Here is a 17137-nt window from a genome sequence, read left to right as displayed (position 1 = left end):
CAATGCTCCTGCCGCCCTTTGATCCCTTCCACTCACTCCTTTCTTCAAGAGCGAATCCAATGCTCCTGCCTTCCACCACCATAAATAGCCGAACCTCCATAAGTTGATGCACCACTCATTTCTTAGATCTCTCAAGTGCAATATCTTCCTCAGCTCCACCAAGCCCACCAAAGAAACATTGGGGGATTTAATCCCTCAAGGTATCAAATCACCAATGTGCTTTTGTGGTGACCGTTGCAGGCTCCGCGAGTCGCAGGACATCTCATACACATATGAGCTGCTCTTCTTCATGTGTGCCAACTACGAATATGACAAGTTTCAACATGGAACATATGAGTATCCACCAGTATAGCAACAAATATCAGCCACATCTTTGCCAATTTCGCACCCTGTTTTACTAACCGCTCATCTTGCTCTATTTCTTTAGTCCCCTCCACCGCTCTGTAATTTTATTCAATGGCTCGATAATGAGCAAAATAAGGAACAGAAGCAGTGGGTCGACATGAACATGAGGTGGAGAAGGGAAGCTTACGCACGTCGGGAGTACGAGCAATAGCAAGAGGAACTTCATCTAAAGCGCGAGGAAGAAGAGCGCATGACGAAGGAGGCGTACGACCATACCATGGCTCAGGCTCGGGAGGCTGAGAGGGCAAGGAAGCAGAAGAGAGCCCGCCGTGCTAAGGCAGCCAGTCCCGATGCCCTCCGAAAGGGAAAATATCCTAGATGCACTCAGTAGAGAGTATCTAATATAACCCGACATACTTCCAGTCCCTAAGGCACGTTATGATTAGGAGCGGCGCACTAATAAGTAGGTCTTAGTGCGAACCGTACATGCCACCTTCTTTTCCTCGTCGTGTCGTCGTGGTTACAGTCTCATGTAATGTTTTCCACCATATGTTTAATATTATGTTTGTCGCCGTTCGTAACCTCATACCCACGTAATATGTTGCGAGTGCTTCACATATACAATTTGTTCACAAATACTGATTTTTTATTCTCCGACAATTACGTAACCTACTCCAAATTCTCGCTTCCTCAGTATACCGTTTTCACTCCTCTTCAATCTTGTTAATTCCAAATTTTGTAAATTCTCTATTTTAAATTTTGATGAAAAACACAAAATTTTACAATTTTCGGCAAAAAAATAGCATTACCGCTCCCTCAGAGGGCGGCTAGGCTGCTAACCGCCCTCCCAGGCCCTACTCGCCCCCTGAGAGGGCGGTTAGCACCCTTGCCGTTCTCTGAGGGGGCGGTTAGGCCACCCACCCTCCCAGGAGACGGTTAGCAGGTACCTAATTTTGTAATTTTTTTCACGAGAAATCTATTTATTTAAATTTTTAATTGAAAAATATAAAAATAAAAAAAACTCGGTCGTAGCTTAGCACGTGGACTTGGCTGTAGGTCCTGGTTAGGAACCGGGTGCAGGCTGGCTCGACTGGGTGGCCCAAGTGGGCCTGCATGGCTGGAACGACTGAAGTAGCGCTAGCAAGTGCAGTTCAGCCTGGCGAAGGCTCAAGCCTGGCTAGCCACGGGAAACGGCCAGGGTCTGAGCAGGAAGCTGCGCGATGTGCAGGACCAAGTGCATGCACGCGGGAGCTGGCGCACGTGGAGGCGAGGCCCGTACCATGGGCGTGTGCAGCCTGTGCGGCTACACAGGGCCCCTACATCCTCAACCCCCCATCTCTCTAACTTGACTCAGTGTCTCTCTCTCTCATCTCCCTGACTCATAGACTCACGGCCTCACCTATGGCAGGCTCCGATTTCCCCAAAGCCAAAAGGCCAAGACAGCAAATACTAAAGACGCCATCACTAAATACTAAAGGTGCTGGCGTTGAGTCTTTTTCTTTTTTTTTTGATGAAAAAGCAAAAGAGCTGCGTTTTCATTATTAGAGGAAAAAAGCTAGGTACAAGGACCCAAAGGAAGAAAAAAAGAAAAAAAAAGGCTAGAAACAACATCACAAACGAGAAAGCTCAGCGGATGGACTAAGAAAAAGAAAAGGAAGCTAAACAACAGCGTCTAAAATGGTCCGTTGGGAAAAAACACAGACCGCTAGACTGCGAGACCACACCATAGATCTGTCACGTGTCATCGTTGCCAAGCCCGTCGTTAAGTGACAAAACAATTCCGACTTTACCATGGCGGGCTTCATTCATCATCTCGATATCGCTTCACCTCACGAGCACGATCCCCAAGAGCAAACCCGCCTCACGTCATCGTTACCAAGCTCATCACGCGCCCACGACGCAGCAGCTTCGACTTCCTCTTAGCACGGTCATCCTTCATGATCTGCCGTGGAGCGCATCTCCAAGGAGACAAAAACCTCGTCAAGTGATTCGAACGGACCACTGTCTCCCGCTGTGAGGCCCGCAGACCCCAATGCACCAAAACAAGCACCAAAGCCAAACGGAAGCTCCGACTTCATCGAGAGGTTTCATCGTTGCCGCCAATCTACACCAACGTCGGCAGACAACCACATCGAGGGTTGGGGGGAAATAGGAGCACCTCGACGCAAAGCCGACGGACATCCAGCACATGACAGTAATCTCCAAGGCAACACCTCCAAGGAAGACACGACATTGACGATGCCATTGTTGCCCGATCCGGCGAGCCGGATCTAGCTTTTCACTCGGAGAACCGGGCGAGGGTTGGATGAAATAGGAGCATCTTGAGAAAGCCTCCAAGGAGGAAAACAACGCCTAAAGGTGTCATCATTGTTGGCACCAGCAAAACGCCGAGTAGGTTTTCACCTGGAGCTCCTGCACCAACCCACAGCACGTGTTGAACCGAACCACCACTGGCCACCGCGCTGCTGATCTGCGCTGTCACGTGTCATGCCTCTGCACTCCTCTGCTTTCCTCCGAGCCACCCAATGGACCGCACAAGCCAGCCACCACCCATTTCCTAGCCGATGTCGTCAGCCTCGGCGCCCAATCTCACTGGACCTCCACCGCCTCCCCAGAACCGTCCAGCGCCGCCGCTGACCACCCGCACCACAAAAGACCACCGCGCGTAGGGTGCTGACCCCGTTCTCATCGAACCAGGCGCAAATGCCACGCCAGCCAGCACCGCAGACCGTTGCCAAGCAGGATCGACCGCCGCCGAGCCAAACGTGGCCCTACCGAGCAAATCTGGACCAGCAGCCGTCGACGCCTCATCACAACAGAGTCAGGCCACCTCCGCCCGTCCACATGCTGCTACGCGCACACACACCGTCACCGTGTCACTCTCCATCTCTGCTCCAACTGGTTTCCACACGTGGCAGCCTCCTGCGCGCTGTTCAAGGCCCATGCGCAGCCGCCGGCGTCCTACACAACCTCCACCACCCAGGATTCGGCCGTCCCCTGGCGGATCCAGACGCCCTCAAGCGGAAACAGCCTTCCCTGGGCAAATCCGCCCGCTACCGAGCAGATCCAGCTACCCTCGAGAGGAACCAACGTCACTGCCCTGCCCTGTGTTGCTGCTCCATCTTTGCCACGAGAGGGATGTAGCCCCACCGCGGTCGTCCTTGCATCCACGCGGACTTCTGGGGGCCTTCTCAGGCGGCGGCGAGGAGGATAGGAGGAGGAAGAGGGGTGGTGGCACTAGGGGATGGGGAGGCTGCCCGAGTCGCCCTTGGAGCGACTCGGGGGTTGACCATCTGGTTAGAAGAAGAGGCTGGCGTTGAGTCTTGACGGCTGGCCTATAGAGATTGCTCAGAATGGAGAGCTGCAGGGCTGATGTGAGCACCGAGCAATCTGAGCACGCGGCAGCACCGAGCACCGAGCCATCAACGATGTGCGCTCCTCGCACGGCGAGTGCCACACCCAATGGCGGGAGCGGACGTGATGGATTTGTACTCAATCAGCTGGGAAGACGTTGCTGTCTGGTGCGTGTGCTGAGCCGAGCGCAAGGAGGTGGTTTTTGATCAGGAGACAAGCACAATTGAAATAAACATCAATGCTGATTTCATGTAAACTTACTGAGTCTTTACATTCTTCTGACATAGGAAAACTATCATTATCATCATGCAGTTGTGCAACGTGATGATAATCGTGGTTTTCATTGAAAGAAAATTGTATTCATGCCTCTAATATTACTTTTCAAAACAAGGTCAAGAGCTCTCCGCCACATCTAATAAATAGGAAGATAAAACTATGGACAGCTGCCACATCTAATAAATAGGAAGATAAAACTTTGGACACTAACACAAGACGACGAAGAGCCCAAGCAAACTCAATTATTTCCTGAACAAGGAAGGGCTGAAAGAGTCGATGATCAGCACCAACAGCAAATGAAGCTTGCATAACTAGGCTTTTAACTTGACAAATACTTGGCTGCAAACTCTGCAATGTTCTTGTCTGAGCTCCCTCCTTCCTGCATCGCCTCCTTGGCCTTCTCCATCCATTTTGCCGCATTCCGCGTATACTCACCCTTCCTCTCCCCATCCATCACCTCTCTGATGCACCTCTCCACCTCCTCTCTCCTCAGCAGGCCTATTTCATCGGGGCGCATACGCAAACCGATCCCCCATGCACTCTCCACGTATTTTGCTATGGTTGGCTGGTCCGCCGACTGTGGCATCGCCACCATTGGCACACCAGCAGCAATCGCCTCCGTTGTTGAGTTCCATCCGCAGTGTGTCAAGAAACAACCTGCGTGTTCGAGGTGCAGAAGATATCAAATTCGAATTCTAATCTCTGATGGTTTAGTTTCATGTGGTTATATCTCAATTTCATACCTGTGGCCTTATGTGCCAAAACCTCAAGCTGGGGGCACCAGGAAACAATGAGGCCCTTCTCCTTGCACTTGTCACGGAGCTCTTGGGATAACTTCTGTGCCTCGCCGGACCTCACGACCCAGAGGAAAGGCTTGCCGGAATTGCACAGTCCATTGCCGAGCTCGTCTAGCTGGGTGGCGTCAAGGTCGTAGATGGTCCCGTAGGATGCAAGAACAACCGAGGATGTAGACTGCTTATCGAGCCATTCCATTGACGGTGCGCTGCTGCTGAAGAAGTTGAGGCCGTGGGTCCTGTTGGACGGCAGGCGGTTGTCGCCGACGTAGAAAGACGGCAAGGTTGGGCCGACCGTCTTCGCGCGCCATGTCGTCTCCATGTACTCTGCCTCCTGCTTAGTGAGAAGATCATATGAACCTGAAAGGTTTCGGGAGCAGAACATGATGTCTGTGTCGATCAATAACTGACCTGAGGCTCAAGGTCTCGGAATGAATTGATGAACACGTCGTTGACGTCCTCAAGGCCTTCGAACTGCCGGGTGGACACGTCGAGGTACTTCGGGTACAGCGCCGGGGCCGTCACGAACGGCGGCAGGTCCTCTGTTCCAAGGTCCACGCTGATCGCCTGCCGCCGGCGCAGCGTGCTCCCGTCCGTCATAGGGAGCGGCACACGCCCCGCCCATACCTCCCCGTAGATCAGGTCCACCGCGCACGGCTGCGAAAGGAACGCAGCGGTCGGGACGCCCGCGGCACGAGCCACCCGGCGGGCCCAGGACATGTGCGGGTCGTACACCAGCACGGCCGCGGGCCTGCCCGCGCGCGCCTCGGCTTCGATGACCCGCGCCAGCGTCTCGGACCCCACGGCCTCAAGCCGACGGCAGTACTCCACGGGGTCCGGGCACGAGGCCATGCCGCCGTTGTCGAAGCCGTCAGAGATGGCAGCGACGCGGAAGGGCTCGCCGGGGGCCGGGGCGGTGGATAGAACGTATCGCGTGGTGACGAGCGTGGGACGAAGGCCGTGGTACGCGAGACGGCGGCCGAACTGGAGCATCGGGTTCGTGTGGCCCTGCGCCGGCAGTGGCAGCATGAGGACGTGGGTGCCGCCGCACTCCTGGCCGGAGGAGTAGGAGGTGCTAGTGGTCGTCGTCGTGCTCAAGCTCATGCTCTCCATTTTGCTCTTTGTTTATGTGGTTGCGGAAGCTAAAGATATAGGCTTTGGAACAGAGTAGTCCCTGACAACCAAGTTTTGTTGTTGGAAGGGAAAGTTCGTGGGCTTTGAGAGAAAAAAACTGTGAACTCGCTTTGACTGTTATTTGTCGGATTTGGATCACGGGAAACTTCTCACGCAGATTCCTACGCTTTATGAAGCTTCATTATTTTATTTTGTAATTTGAAGAATCAAATGACAACGACACTGACTTCAATTGAGTAACCATTTCGCAAGGCGAGTTGGTGGATGTCGACGTACCTTGAATTGGTCTCCGGAGCCGACACCCCGCACCCGCAGCTGTAGAAGTTTACGGTCCGACGGCATGGTTGGTCCGATGGGCACGATGGTATGAGTGGCCCGACGGAGTAAGGATGGCTCGTCGGCACAATTGGTTAAAAAAATTAAATAATAGTTAGAAAATTAAAAATATAGAAAATAGATAAAAAAAATAACTACAAAATTAATATATATATAATAAAAAATAATCAGACCTAAACGTGCTAGACCAGATCGTATCGTGCTATGCTAACCTCACTTAGCCGAACTGTATCATGCTGATACGTAGTCCCGTACGTCGTCCCACACATTCGGTCCAGATACGACCCGGTAAAAACGACCTATTTGGCATCTTTGGCCTGTCAGTTGGATTTCAATCCAATGAAAAAAAAATTAATCGAAAAATACATGAAAAAAAAGATAGACGCTTAAAAAGCCACATCTTTTGCCTGAGACTTCCAATGGTGGGACCGCAGGTACGCAGGCATCAATCACGTGCATTTATTATCTGTGTACTAAATTAAAGCATGGGAATTCCAACTTGTCACTCATCTTTCACCTTCTCCTTGGATTCCTCGAAGGCGCAACAAACTTGCGCGCCACTCTACTAAACAACTTACTTACAGGCCGGCGAATGAGCATACTGCAGCCAACGCAGCATCGCCATGAACAGCACAAACACCACCGTCCAAGGCGGCGGCAGAGCTCACGTCCTGCTCCTGCCGTTCCCGGGGATGCAGGGCCACGCCAACCCGATGCTCCAGCTCGGCCACCGGCTGGCCTACCACGGCCTCAGCCCCACCCTCGTCGTCTCGCGCCACGTCCTCTCCACCACCACCGCCTCCATGTCGTGCCCCTTCCCTGTGGCCGCCATCTCGGATGGTTTCGACGACGGCGGGATCGCCTCGTGCCCGGACACTGCCGAGTACGTGCGTCGGATGGAGGCCGCGGGGTCGGAGACGCTGGCTCGGCTCATCGAGGCCGAGGCGCGTGCGGGGCGGCCCGTCAGGGTGCTGGTGTACGATTCGCACCTGCCGTGGGCGCGGCGCGTGGCGCGGGACGTGGGCGTGGCCGCGGCCGCGTTCATGACGCAGCTGTGCGCCGTGGACCTGATCTACGGTGAGGTGTGGGCGGGACGAGTAAGCCTCCCGTTGACGGACGGGAGCGCGTTGTGTGGTTGGCTCGGCGTGGAGCTGGGGCCCGAGGACATGCCGCCGTTCATGACGGCGCCGGAGTGGTACCCGGCGTTCACGGAGTCTGCGCTGAGCCAGTTCGACGGGCTGGAGGACGCCAATGACGTGCTCGTCAACTCCTTCCGAGACCTCGAGCCAAAGGTGAGCAGTGAGCAGTGAGCACAACATGTCTGTTGATTTTCTCCTTCCATGGCATGTGAGCATTTAATGAACTCTTTTGCTGACTGAGAAGGAGGCAGATTACTTGGAGTCAACATGGCGTGCAAAGACGATCGGCCCGACCTTGCCGTCGTTCTACCTCGACGACGGCCGGCTGCCATCCAACAGGACGTACGGTTTCAACCTCTTCTCAAGCACTGCTCCGTGCATGGCGTGGCTTGACAAACAGGCGCCTTGCTCTGTTGTCCTCGCGTCCTATGGCACCGTCGCCAACCTTGACACGGCGCAGCTGGAGGAGCTTGGAAGCGGATTGTGCAACTCCGGCAAGCCATTCCTGTGGGTGTTGAGGTCCAGCGAGGCAGAAAAGATGTCTGAAGAACTCTGTAGCATGTGCCAGGAGAGAGGCCTAATTGTTCCATTTTGCCCTCAGCTTGAGGTGCTTGTACATAAGGCCACAGGTATGAAATGAGCATATATAATTTAATATGAGAAATGATATGTTGTAGGAAAAATGAGATAACTGATGATCTAGGAGAGTTTCATCTTGTGCGCATCGATCGACATGTAGGTTGTTTTCTGAGTCATTGCGGATGGAACTCGACAACTGAAGCCATTGTTACCGGTGTGCCGATGGTGGCGATGCCGCAGTGGGCGGACCAGCCAACCACGGCAAAGTATGTGGAGAGCGCATGGGAGATTGGCTTGCGCATGCGTAAAGGCTTGGTGAAGAGGGAGGATGTGGACAGGTGCATAAGGGAGGTCATGGACGGGGAGAGGAAGGAGGAGTACAGGAGGAATGCTGCTTTGTGGATGCAGAAGGCGAAGGAGGCCATGCAAGAAGGAGGGAGTTCTGACAAGAACATTGCTGAATTTGCAGCCAAGTATTTATCAGATTAAAAGTCTAGTTTTCTCAGCTAGTAACAGTTTCTCTTGAATATTTAATAGAATTGTGTATCCTCAGCTTGTGGTCTGTGGGTAATGGCCACTACTTTTGCTCTATACTTAATTGTGAAGGAAACTGTTATGCACTGAAAATATTGTTCACAACACGAACAGTACCTACAGTGCTGTAGCACCGTCATTACTGTAGCAACACGCGTTGCCGTAGTACCACGATTTTTGTAGCAGGTTAGAGATAAGATTAGTTGTTAGGGATTAGAGTAGATTAATTAAAGATAAGATCTATTAATTAGTCTTAGAGATAATGTCAATTAGTTTAGATTATTAAAACCGACTCATGTATAAAGAAGGACACAACATCTATTATAATCAAGCAAGATAAACCAATTTAAGTTCGCACTACTCTTTTTGTAAGTCTCTCCTAATATATGTCTCCCTAATCTATAATCTAATCCCTCCCTTAGTAGCCGATGTCGGCTGGTTATCCTTCCGACAGATGTTTACCTTAACATTTGGTATCAGAGATATCAGGTTCTGAATCTAACAAGGGTTATATTGGTCAAGCTGTGGAGGGATCTACACATCATGGCCATCACCACAACTCAAGGACTAGCTGTCTTGTAAGAAGGGGTGAAGCCGTTATGCACTGAAATATTGTTTATGAACACAAACAGTAGTTACGGTGTTGTAGCACCAGTGGTACTGTAGCAACACGCATTACCATAGCATCGCACTTGCTATAGCAGCAGGTTAGAGATGAGATTAGTTGTTGTGGAAATAAGAGCTATTAGTTAGTCTTAGAGATAACATTGATTAGTTTAGATCATTAAAGTCGGCTCTTGTATAAAAGAGGGTACAATATCCATTGTATTCGAAGATAAATCAATCTAGTTCCTAGTCCCTTTCTTCAAAGTCTCCTCCAATATTCTATCTCTCCAATCTATGATCTAATCCCTCCCCTAGCAGCCGACGTCGTCCGGCTATTCTCCCGACAGATGTTTACCCTAACAAAAATAATTTATGTTTAGTAGTTAAGATACCTTTTTAGAAAATTAAGCAAATTTAGTTCCATTGCATCACCCTGGAGAAAGATGCACAGATTTAGCTCTCCCGAGCGTACGTGGCTACTTGGCCTGGCTATAAAAGCTGGGGTCATCCGGTTGGATTCATCACTGCCTCATGAGCGAGCACTTAACCTTGACCTGAATATGACATCGTCTTTCTCCTCATCTTCTTCGGAGATGTCGATGATCTTGACTAGTTTGACTGGGGTGGGGCTGTCTCGGTTGCCGTTGATGCTTCCACCCTTGCGGGGAGGACAGTCGCGTGCTGCTCCAACTCAACCCCCAGTCTAAGAGGTTGCACCTGCCGAGATCATCAATATTTTCAACGACGAAGAGGAGATCGACTGGGATCTCCTAGGGAGGGAGAGTGACAAGGAATAGGCATCCGTGGGGAAGTCGGTAACCCTGGCAGCGAAGAAGGGGACTAGGAAGAAGGGAAAAGAGGTCATTGTGGTGGTTTCTTCGACTTCTTCCCCATCTTCTGATAGCTCAGGGGCCGGCTACTGCACCAGCTTCTGCGGCAGCATGTTGCAGATGAGGAACATACGCCGCTTCATGCGTGGCCCCTGCTGGGACCCGTAGGAGGCGAAGGCACCCTTCGGGGGAGTTCTTGGTGAAATCATGGGACATTCCTGTCTCGCGGTCGATTGTGGCTTCGCTTCAGGCCATAATTGTCCTTTTGCCACCTTGTACTCTTTCTCCCCCTAGTTTGCTCTTTCGGGGTCTATCTCCTCTGTAGCAACCTTTGTACTATTGCTTCTTTGTATGCGCCCTTCAGATGCACAAGTTGTTAATAATATAACTTGAACCTTTGGATATGATTGTATTCCTTCCTGTGCCGAAGTGTAAGGGGATCCTCCAAATAGGTGACCGCATGTCTGTGTGCCTTCGTGCCTTTGTACCACGCCTCTCTAGTCCTTTCGTAGACGATGGTTAATTTTGGTGACCGAAGTACCGAGACCTCGCATAGGTCCTAGCCTGAATTCGACCGAGGTAGGTGCTAGTGTGATACGGAAGGTCTGGACCTTGTCATTGTAGCTGAGCATACGGACTTCATTCCTTGTCGTTTTGGCCATTGCTAAGTTTCAGCTCAACATACTCCTCCTGTTCGGCGTCGGTACTAACTTCTTCCAAATTTGTCCAATTCAATGTAGTCCATCTGAAACTTTTGGGACAAGCTCTAGAGGTGGTCCTCGATCCTTCAGGTCCTTAGCCACTGCCCAGCTCTGGAGGTATCTCGTCCGGAGCTTAGCGGTGGTGTGTCGAGGGTGTTACTGACGCTAGGCCAAAAGGGAGGTTTGCAACCCCCTCAGCTTTTAGCCGATGCCTGGCTCCGGAGGCAATCCGTTCAGAGCCTAGTGATGATGTATCAGAGGCAAAGCTGAAGGCTAGACGGGAGAGGTGGTCCTCGACCACTTTGGCCCTTACTCACAGCCCGGCTCTGGAGGTAATCCGTCCGGAGCCTGGCGATGGCGTGTTGGAGACGAAGCTGAAGGCTAGGCCAGGAGAGGCGCTATGCGACCCCCTCGACCTTTAGCCACTGCTCGGCTCTGGAGGCAATCCTTTCAGAGCCTGGCGATGGTGTGTCGCAGGCGAAGCCAAAGTCTAGGCCGAAAGAGGCCCTCTGCGACCCCCTCGGCCTCTAGCCACGGCCCAGCCCTGGAGGCAATCCGTCCGAAGTCTGGCGATGGCGTGTCGGAGGCGAAGCCAAAGGCTAGTCCGTGAGAGGTGCTCTATGACCCCCTCAGCCGTTAGCCACTGCCCAGCTCTAGAGGCAATCTGTCCGAAGCCTGGCGACGGCGTGTCGGAGGCGAAGCTGAAGGCTAGGCCGAGAGAGGCGCTCTGCGACTCCCTCGGCCATTAGCCGCTGCCTAGCGCCGGAGGCAATATGTTCAGAGCCTCATGACGGTGTGTCGGAGATGAAGCCAAATGCTAGGCTGGGAAAGGCTCTTTGCGACACCCTGGGCCTTTAGCCGCTGCTGGCTCCAGAGGCAATTCGTCTGGAGCCTGGCGATGGTGTGTTGCGGTGAAGTAGCAGCCTCTGCAACGAACAGTTTGGGATTCCATACTATTTTTCATACCACACAGAGCGGCCTTTTCACTTAATGTTAACATAGTCTTCATATATGACGTATGAATATGTCTAGACACGACTACGGGGAAATGACGTTACGTAGGCCATACCATTCCCTGCGGGGAGGGTTTATACCCCTCCGGCCTGTGGGCTGTGTCTTTCAGATGCTAGTGGGTTTAACCCCATGGTACGGAGGTGTTGCCTTCGAGTTGCCAGAGGATTTATTAGATAGGTTTTTAGAACATCTTTGCAGACGGAGTTTTTCAAAACATCCCTTGCGCGGAGGTTTTCAAGATGTTTTTGCCTCATGGCTATTTTCTTTTAAGATTGCCATTGGCAGGGGTTTTGGAAGACATCCCTATTTTACGGAGGTTTTGGGAAACGTTTCCGTTTTACAGAGGTTTTTTAAGATGTCTCCATTTTTGTGGAGGTTTTGAAGATGTTTTTGCCTCATGGCTATTTTCTTTTAAGATCTCCGTTTGGGGAGGTTTTGGAAGACTCTCCGTTTTGCGGAGGTTTTCAAGACACTCCGTTTTTAGCTCTTATGGTTTGCAAGGTTACACAACTGAGACAAAATGATGGGGTATTTATATGCTACAGGTCCAAAACTAGCTGTTGCCCAACCATCCATATTTTTTATGAATACCAGATGATCTAGCGTGCACAAGCTCCAAACACCGGACCATCCGATGTGAATCGTCCACCCAAGATTAGCGGTTACTACACAAAATCCTTCGGTGAAGCTTCCGATACATGTGCTGGACCATCCGATGTGTGTAAGATCATCTCCCGATGAACCGAAGGAAATCCTCTGGACTTTACTCCCATGTTGCCTCTGTGTACGCCGGACTATCCGGTACGTACAATTTGAAATCCCTTTTGAAAAATGTTCTGACGCAGCCAACTTAACATCATCGGATCATCCGATGGGTACAAGCATTAAGACCTGCACCTGAACAAATACTCCGGCGTGTACAAACTCCTTAGCATCGAACCATCCAGCGTGAAAAAGCATTAGGGCCCGCTTCTGAACAAATACTCTAGCGTGTACAAAGTCCTTAGCGTCGGACCATCCGGCGTGTATAGTTTTTTCAGAACTTGTCCAATCCAAATTCTTTAAGTTCTATCTTCTTTTCAACTCATCCATGGACTCTTCTTCTTATGGAGATGGCGGTAGAAACAACAATTATAGTTCTAACCGGCTAACCTACCAACTATGCAGGAAAGAGGGGCATGTGGCATGGAAGTGCTATAAGTCCTTCAATCACATCTTCAATGTCAACAACATTCGCGCTGCTGCCTTCATGTCCACACCATCGTACACCATTAACTCCAACTAGTACTCTGACACGGGAGTGACCAATCACATTACTAGTGATTTGGATTAACACATCGTGCAAGAGCACTACACCAAGAAGGACCAATTCTAGAATGGCCGATGGTGCAGGCATATCTCTTGATGTCTGCACACACACAATTTATTAACCGCAAGCACACAAGTTAGTTGTAGCTTTTCCCTTAGAGTATTCTAAGGTTTATCGAATTCACAGGGATTAGCAAGCAAACCGCAATTCTGTTAGCATGTATATTCATAAAACAAAATATTTGAAAACTGGGATTAATATGGTAAAGGACACAACTTGCGTTCCTGATATTCAATTGGATCTTCAAAGTCTTGGTCCTATAGTCTTTCTTGCAGCTCCAGAACATTAGCTTCTACTCGTGAAAATAAGCGAAAAATAACAAATAAAGAACAAGAAGCAAATAGCACACAACAAATAATGTCACTAGGAAGATTTGGATTTTCTAAGAATTTTGGCAAGAAAAAGGATCAAATCAGAGCCACATTTGACATGTTAGGGCTTTCAATATATTAAAACAAGACAAAAATATTAACTACAAAGATTAGGAATTTTCTAGAATTTTTGGAAACGATCTATGATTTTTTGGGTTTTCCAGGAATTTTTTGGATTTTATTAGAATTATTTAACTAAAAATAACATAATTGTTAACCATTTATGTAATAAAGAAAAATACTATTACATCTATTATCAAATTAAAACTAATTAATAGAATTATTTTATACTAAAAACTTATTTATTGCGTCATTAAACTATTTGTGACGTCAACAACAAAAAACAAAAACAAAAAGAAAAAAAGCTAAGTGTGGTACTGACTAGGCGACAGGTGTGGATGGAAAGCTGATGTGGCTTTGACATGGAGGCTGACATGGTGATGACATGGCTGGCTGACTAGATGTGTTGATTGGACACCCATGTAAGCTAAAGATGATGAGGTGGCGTTGACTTAGCAACACGTGGCTACTGGCGTGGCACTACCAATTGGGTTATGGATTTTTTAATCCAAACGCTTCATCTTGGATCAGACGGCTACGATCTAACCTAACTGAAGGGGTATCTTAGATCTAATCTTGGCCACCGACTTTGGCTCTGACACTGCAGGGATAGTCGCGCTCAACTCCGGGTGACAACGCAGCGTCGGAGACCTCGCTATGACGGTGTATAGCCGGAATCATGTTGAAAGTGGGTTCCCGTGGGCTGATTTCGACTGTGAGCAGCGCAAAAGCATCACGGCGGCTCGGCAAACTCACCTGGGCTTTGCGTCAGAGGCGGTGAAGCTCAGTGAAGCTTGGTGACAGTGAGGTGTGTCTTTGGTCGCCGGAGCTTGGCGCAAAAGATCCTCCAGTGTTAAGTTGTGTTGAGGTGTTGGGCGAAAGGTGTGGGATGACAAGAGGAGGGGAAAGGGCCTGCTATTTATGGCTGGAAGGGTGAGAGTCCCGATTTGATTCGGCTAGGATTTTGGTGAGTCCGGTGGCTTCATGTGAAGATAAAATGGGCATAAGGTTCGCCGGAAGCATACAAACTTATCTGGGCACCTTCTAGAGGATCTCACGTGCGGATTTGACTTGGATTTGATCAGATTTTGTGTCGGCTAGAAAAACTATCTCGAGCGCGCTTTCCTCATTTGAATCAGGATCGACAAGAGATAACACGGGCCACAGCTTCTCGGGGATCACGTGGACTTGTTTTGGCGGTCTTCGTACGGACTCCGGCAAAGATTTGGGCAGATAAATGCGAAAATCTCTGAAGTTGTGCTCATGGGAGAGAGAGAGAGAGAGAGAGAGAGAGAGGAGAATGACGATACTGTGCTGCTGGGCTGCATCCTCACATGAGAGATGGGCCGGAGTGAAGTCGTTGTGTCTCGGGTAAGAGAGAGGGAGAGTGGGAGAAGAGTGGAGGAGGTCGGGCCGTTTGGGCTGAACAGGCCGAAGAGGAGAAGGGAAGGCTGGGCAAGCTGAGAGAGAAGAAGACTGGGAGAGGGATGGGCTGTGGGATAGATTTTGGCCCATTAGCTTTTAGAAATTTTCCTTTTTCCTATTCTTTTCTATCTCTTTCCTTTCTTCCTTTTATTTCCTTGATTTGTATATATACTACTATATATTATTTATTATACATCACAAATCAAACAAACATAAATTTAAATAATTGCAATAAAATTAGGAATCTTTTTAAAATATATTCTAGGTTTTATTTATTCTAATTATTTGATTTCTTTTATATTAATTTTTTAAAAGAACCAAAAATTGGAATGTTACACATGGAAGCTCCGGGTTAATATTTTTATATGAAGCGATGTTGAACATGTAAAAAAGATGCTACACGTAGGTAGACCCACCCCACAGGTAGGTTAAGCTAGAAGTGAATTTTGAGCACAGGGTGTTATAGCCATGCCTCATTGTAAGTTCATCCGAACATCACATGATGATATGAACTTCATCTGACACAATCTTAATTACAACCTTGTTACTTATGGACATAGACAGAATAGATAGATCATGCAACTTTACGGCTGTGATGCACATAGTGCTTTACAAACACATGCAGCTGGTTTATATAGACGTGCAAGCTATTAATTTCTGGTGCTGGAACTACGCTGTCGGGTAGGAAGGCTGCATGGCGAGGCCGCACATACCCTCCTGGTCGGAGACGTCCCTCTCCATCCTGATATACCCGTCCTCACCCCATGACGTGCCCCATGAGTTCTTCATCAGCCAATACTTGGTGCCATCACTCGCCACACCATACCCGACCGCAGCGATCCCGTGGTCAAGCTCCGTACCGCAGGCGCCGGAAAGGATCCCGCCCTTGTAGAACCGGAAGTGGGAATCCCCTCCGTCGACGGCGACCGACACTGGCTGGTTGGCGACCGCCTTGCGCAGAGACTCCTCGTCATTGACCGGCACATCCTCGTACCCTTTGATGGACGCGGCTTCGTTGGACTCCTTGTTGGAGTTGCAGCTGCCGTCGGATGCCGTGTATGGGTAGTTGGTCTCGGTGGTGAGGCCGCCGTTGTCGATGATGAACTGGAAGGCGTCGTCCATTTCCCCACCCTCGCAGCCCTGGTCCATGCCATTCACGTCGCAGTCCACGAGTTCCTGCTCTGACAGAGAGATCAACTTCCCGGTGCTCTGCTTGACGACGCCCTCCATGGACGCCACCGTGGAGAACGCCCAGCAACACCCTGAAACATTCATGATCATATACAGGCACTACTATACGTGTCCAAACTCCAAAGACAATAAAAAATAACCGAGGGAGTATTTGTAATACTTACCGCATTCGCCTTGGTCCTTGATGGGCGTGACCGCTCCTTTCGTCCTCCAGTCCACAGAGGCTGGAAGGTCATCAAGGCTGACATTCGCAGACCGAAACCCCGTCGTCCAGCCCTTGCTGGCCGGCTTCTTGTAACCAGTCCGTGAGGCCCTGAACTCGTCGTCGGTAAGATCGGCAAATCGGTTGGCCTCGAGCCAGAACTTGTGGTTCCTGGCATTGACCGACTCAATGAAGGCCACATTGGCCTTGAAAACCTCGAACCGCCGCGCCTTCTCGGCGTCGTCCATGTAGACGCGGCCGTACTTGGACATCCACTGCTCATGCCTTGCCACCATGGACATGGACTGGTCAGCGAGGTCGTGAGCCGCAAGAGCGTTGAGTGCACAGGTGCAGACGAGGACGGCGAAGAGGAGACCCAGCGAGTAAGTTGCCATGGCGTTTGTGCTGACAAAGATATGTGTTGCTATACCTATACTGATATTGTTTGAATGATGGTATATGATTTTGGAGTGGTATATATGGTGTATTTATAGGTGTGTTCTGAGCTGTGCTAAGATTCTTATTGAATTGTAGTGCTAGAATGAGAGGGATTGCTGCGTGCCGTACGAGAATTGAAGGAAGATTATATTCTTGGTAAACAAAGACATGCGGATTAGCTTCCGCGGCGAGCTGAAAACAACATTATTTACTAATAGTTAATTGAGGCATCCTTCTATTAGTCTAAGATGGGATTAGATGTCAGGCCGTTTCGAGATCAATTGGGCATATTAATTAATCAAAATGTGAACCTCTCTATGTTCACACTTGCGGCTTTTAATAATACATAAATTGCAGTAAATCTAATGCTTCACATGAGCAATGGATCACTAGTTGGCTCCATTTGGTACACAGGAATTTCATATGAATTTCACTTGGA

General features: G+C 49.8%; 3 protein-coding genes across 4 annotated transcripts; 1 reads left to right on the top strand and 2 right to left on the bottom strand.

Moving 5' to 3' along the window:
- Positions 1-3922: 3922 nt before the first annotated feature.
- Positions 3923-5937, bottom strand: LOC133923926 (UDP-glucosyltransferase UGT13248-like). The gene is made up of 3 exons (XM_062369235.1): positions 5181-5937; positions 4719-5103; positions 3923-4632 (listed from the first exon to the last, which is right to left on the bottom strand). Exons 1-3 carry the CDS (start codon positions 5880-5882, stop codon positions 4295-4297), a joined length of 1425 nt encoding a protein of 474 aa, XP_062225219.1. The 5' UTR covers positions 5883-5937; the 3' UTR covers positions 3923-4294.
- Positions 5938-6785: 848 nt separating this feature from the next.
- On the top strand, positions 6786-9259 carry LOC133923928 (UDP-glycosyltransferase 79-like). 2 transcript variants are annotated; one of them, XR_009910693.1, is made up of 4 exons: positions 6786-7531; positions 7623-8007; positions 8118-8500; positions 8972-9259. XR_009910693.1 is itself a non-coding variant. In XM_062369237.1 (3 exons), exons 1-3 carry the CDS (start codon positions 6863-6865, stop codon positions 8444-8446), a joined length of 1383 nt encoding a protein of 460 aa, XP_062225221.1. In that variant the 5' UTR covers positions 6786-6862; the 3' UTR covers positions 8447-8550. The 2 variants fall into 2 exon arrangements, 1 of the variants encoding a protein (XP_062225221.1); XM_062369237.1 differs by lacking the exon at positions 8972-9259 and having other exon boundaries at positions 8118-8550.
- A 6277-nt stretch (positions 9260-15536) lies between these two features.
- On the bottom strand, positions 15537-16655 carry LOC133923425 (senescence-specific cysteine protease SAG39-like). The gene is made up of 2 exons (XM_062368732.1): positions 16223-16655; positions 15537-16129 (listed from the first exon to the last, which is right to left on the bottom strand). Exons 1-2 carry the CDS (start codon positions 16653-16655, stop codon positions 15537-15539), a joined length of 1026 nt encoding a protein of 341 aa, XP_062224716.1.
- Positions 16656-17137: the final 482 nt, after the last annotated feature.

This window comes from Phragmites australis, chromosome 7, assembly GCF_958298935.1.
Source record: "Phragmites australis chromosome 7, lpPhrAust1.1, whole genome shotgun sequence".
Lineage (NCBI taxonomy): Eukaryota > Viridiplantae > Streptophyta > Magnoliopsida > Poales > Poaceae > Phragmites > Phragmites australis.
The sequence above is the reverse complement of the archived record's forward strand: the minus strand, read 5'-3'. Positions and strand labels throughout refer to the sequence as shown.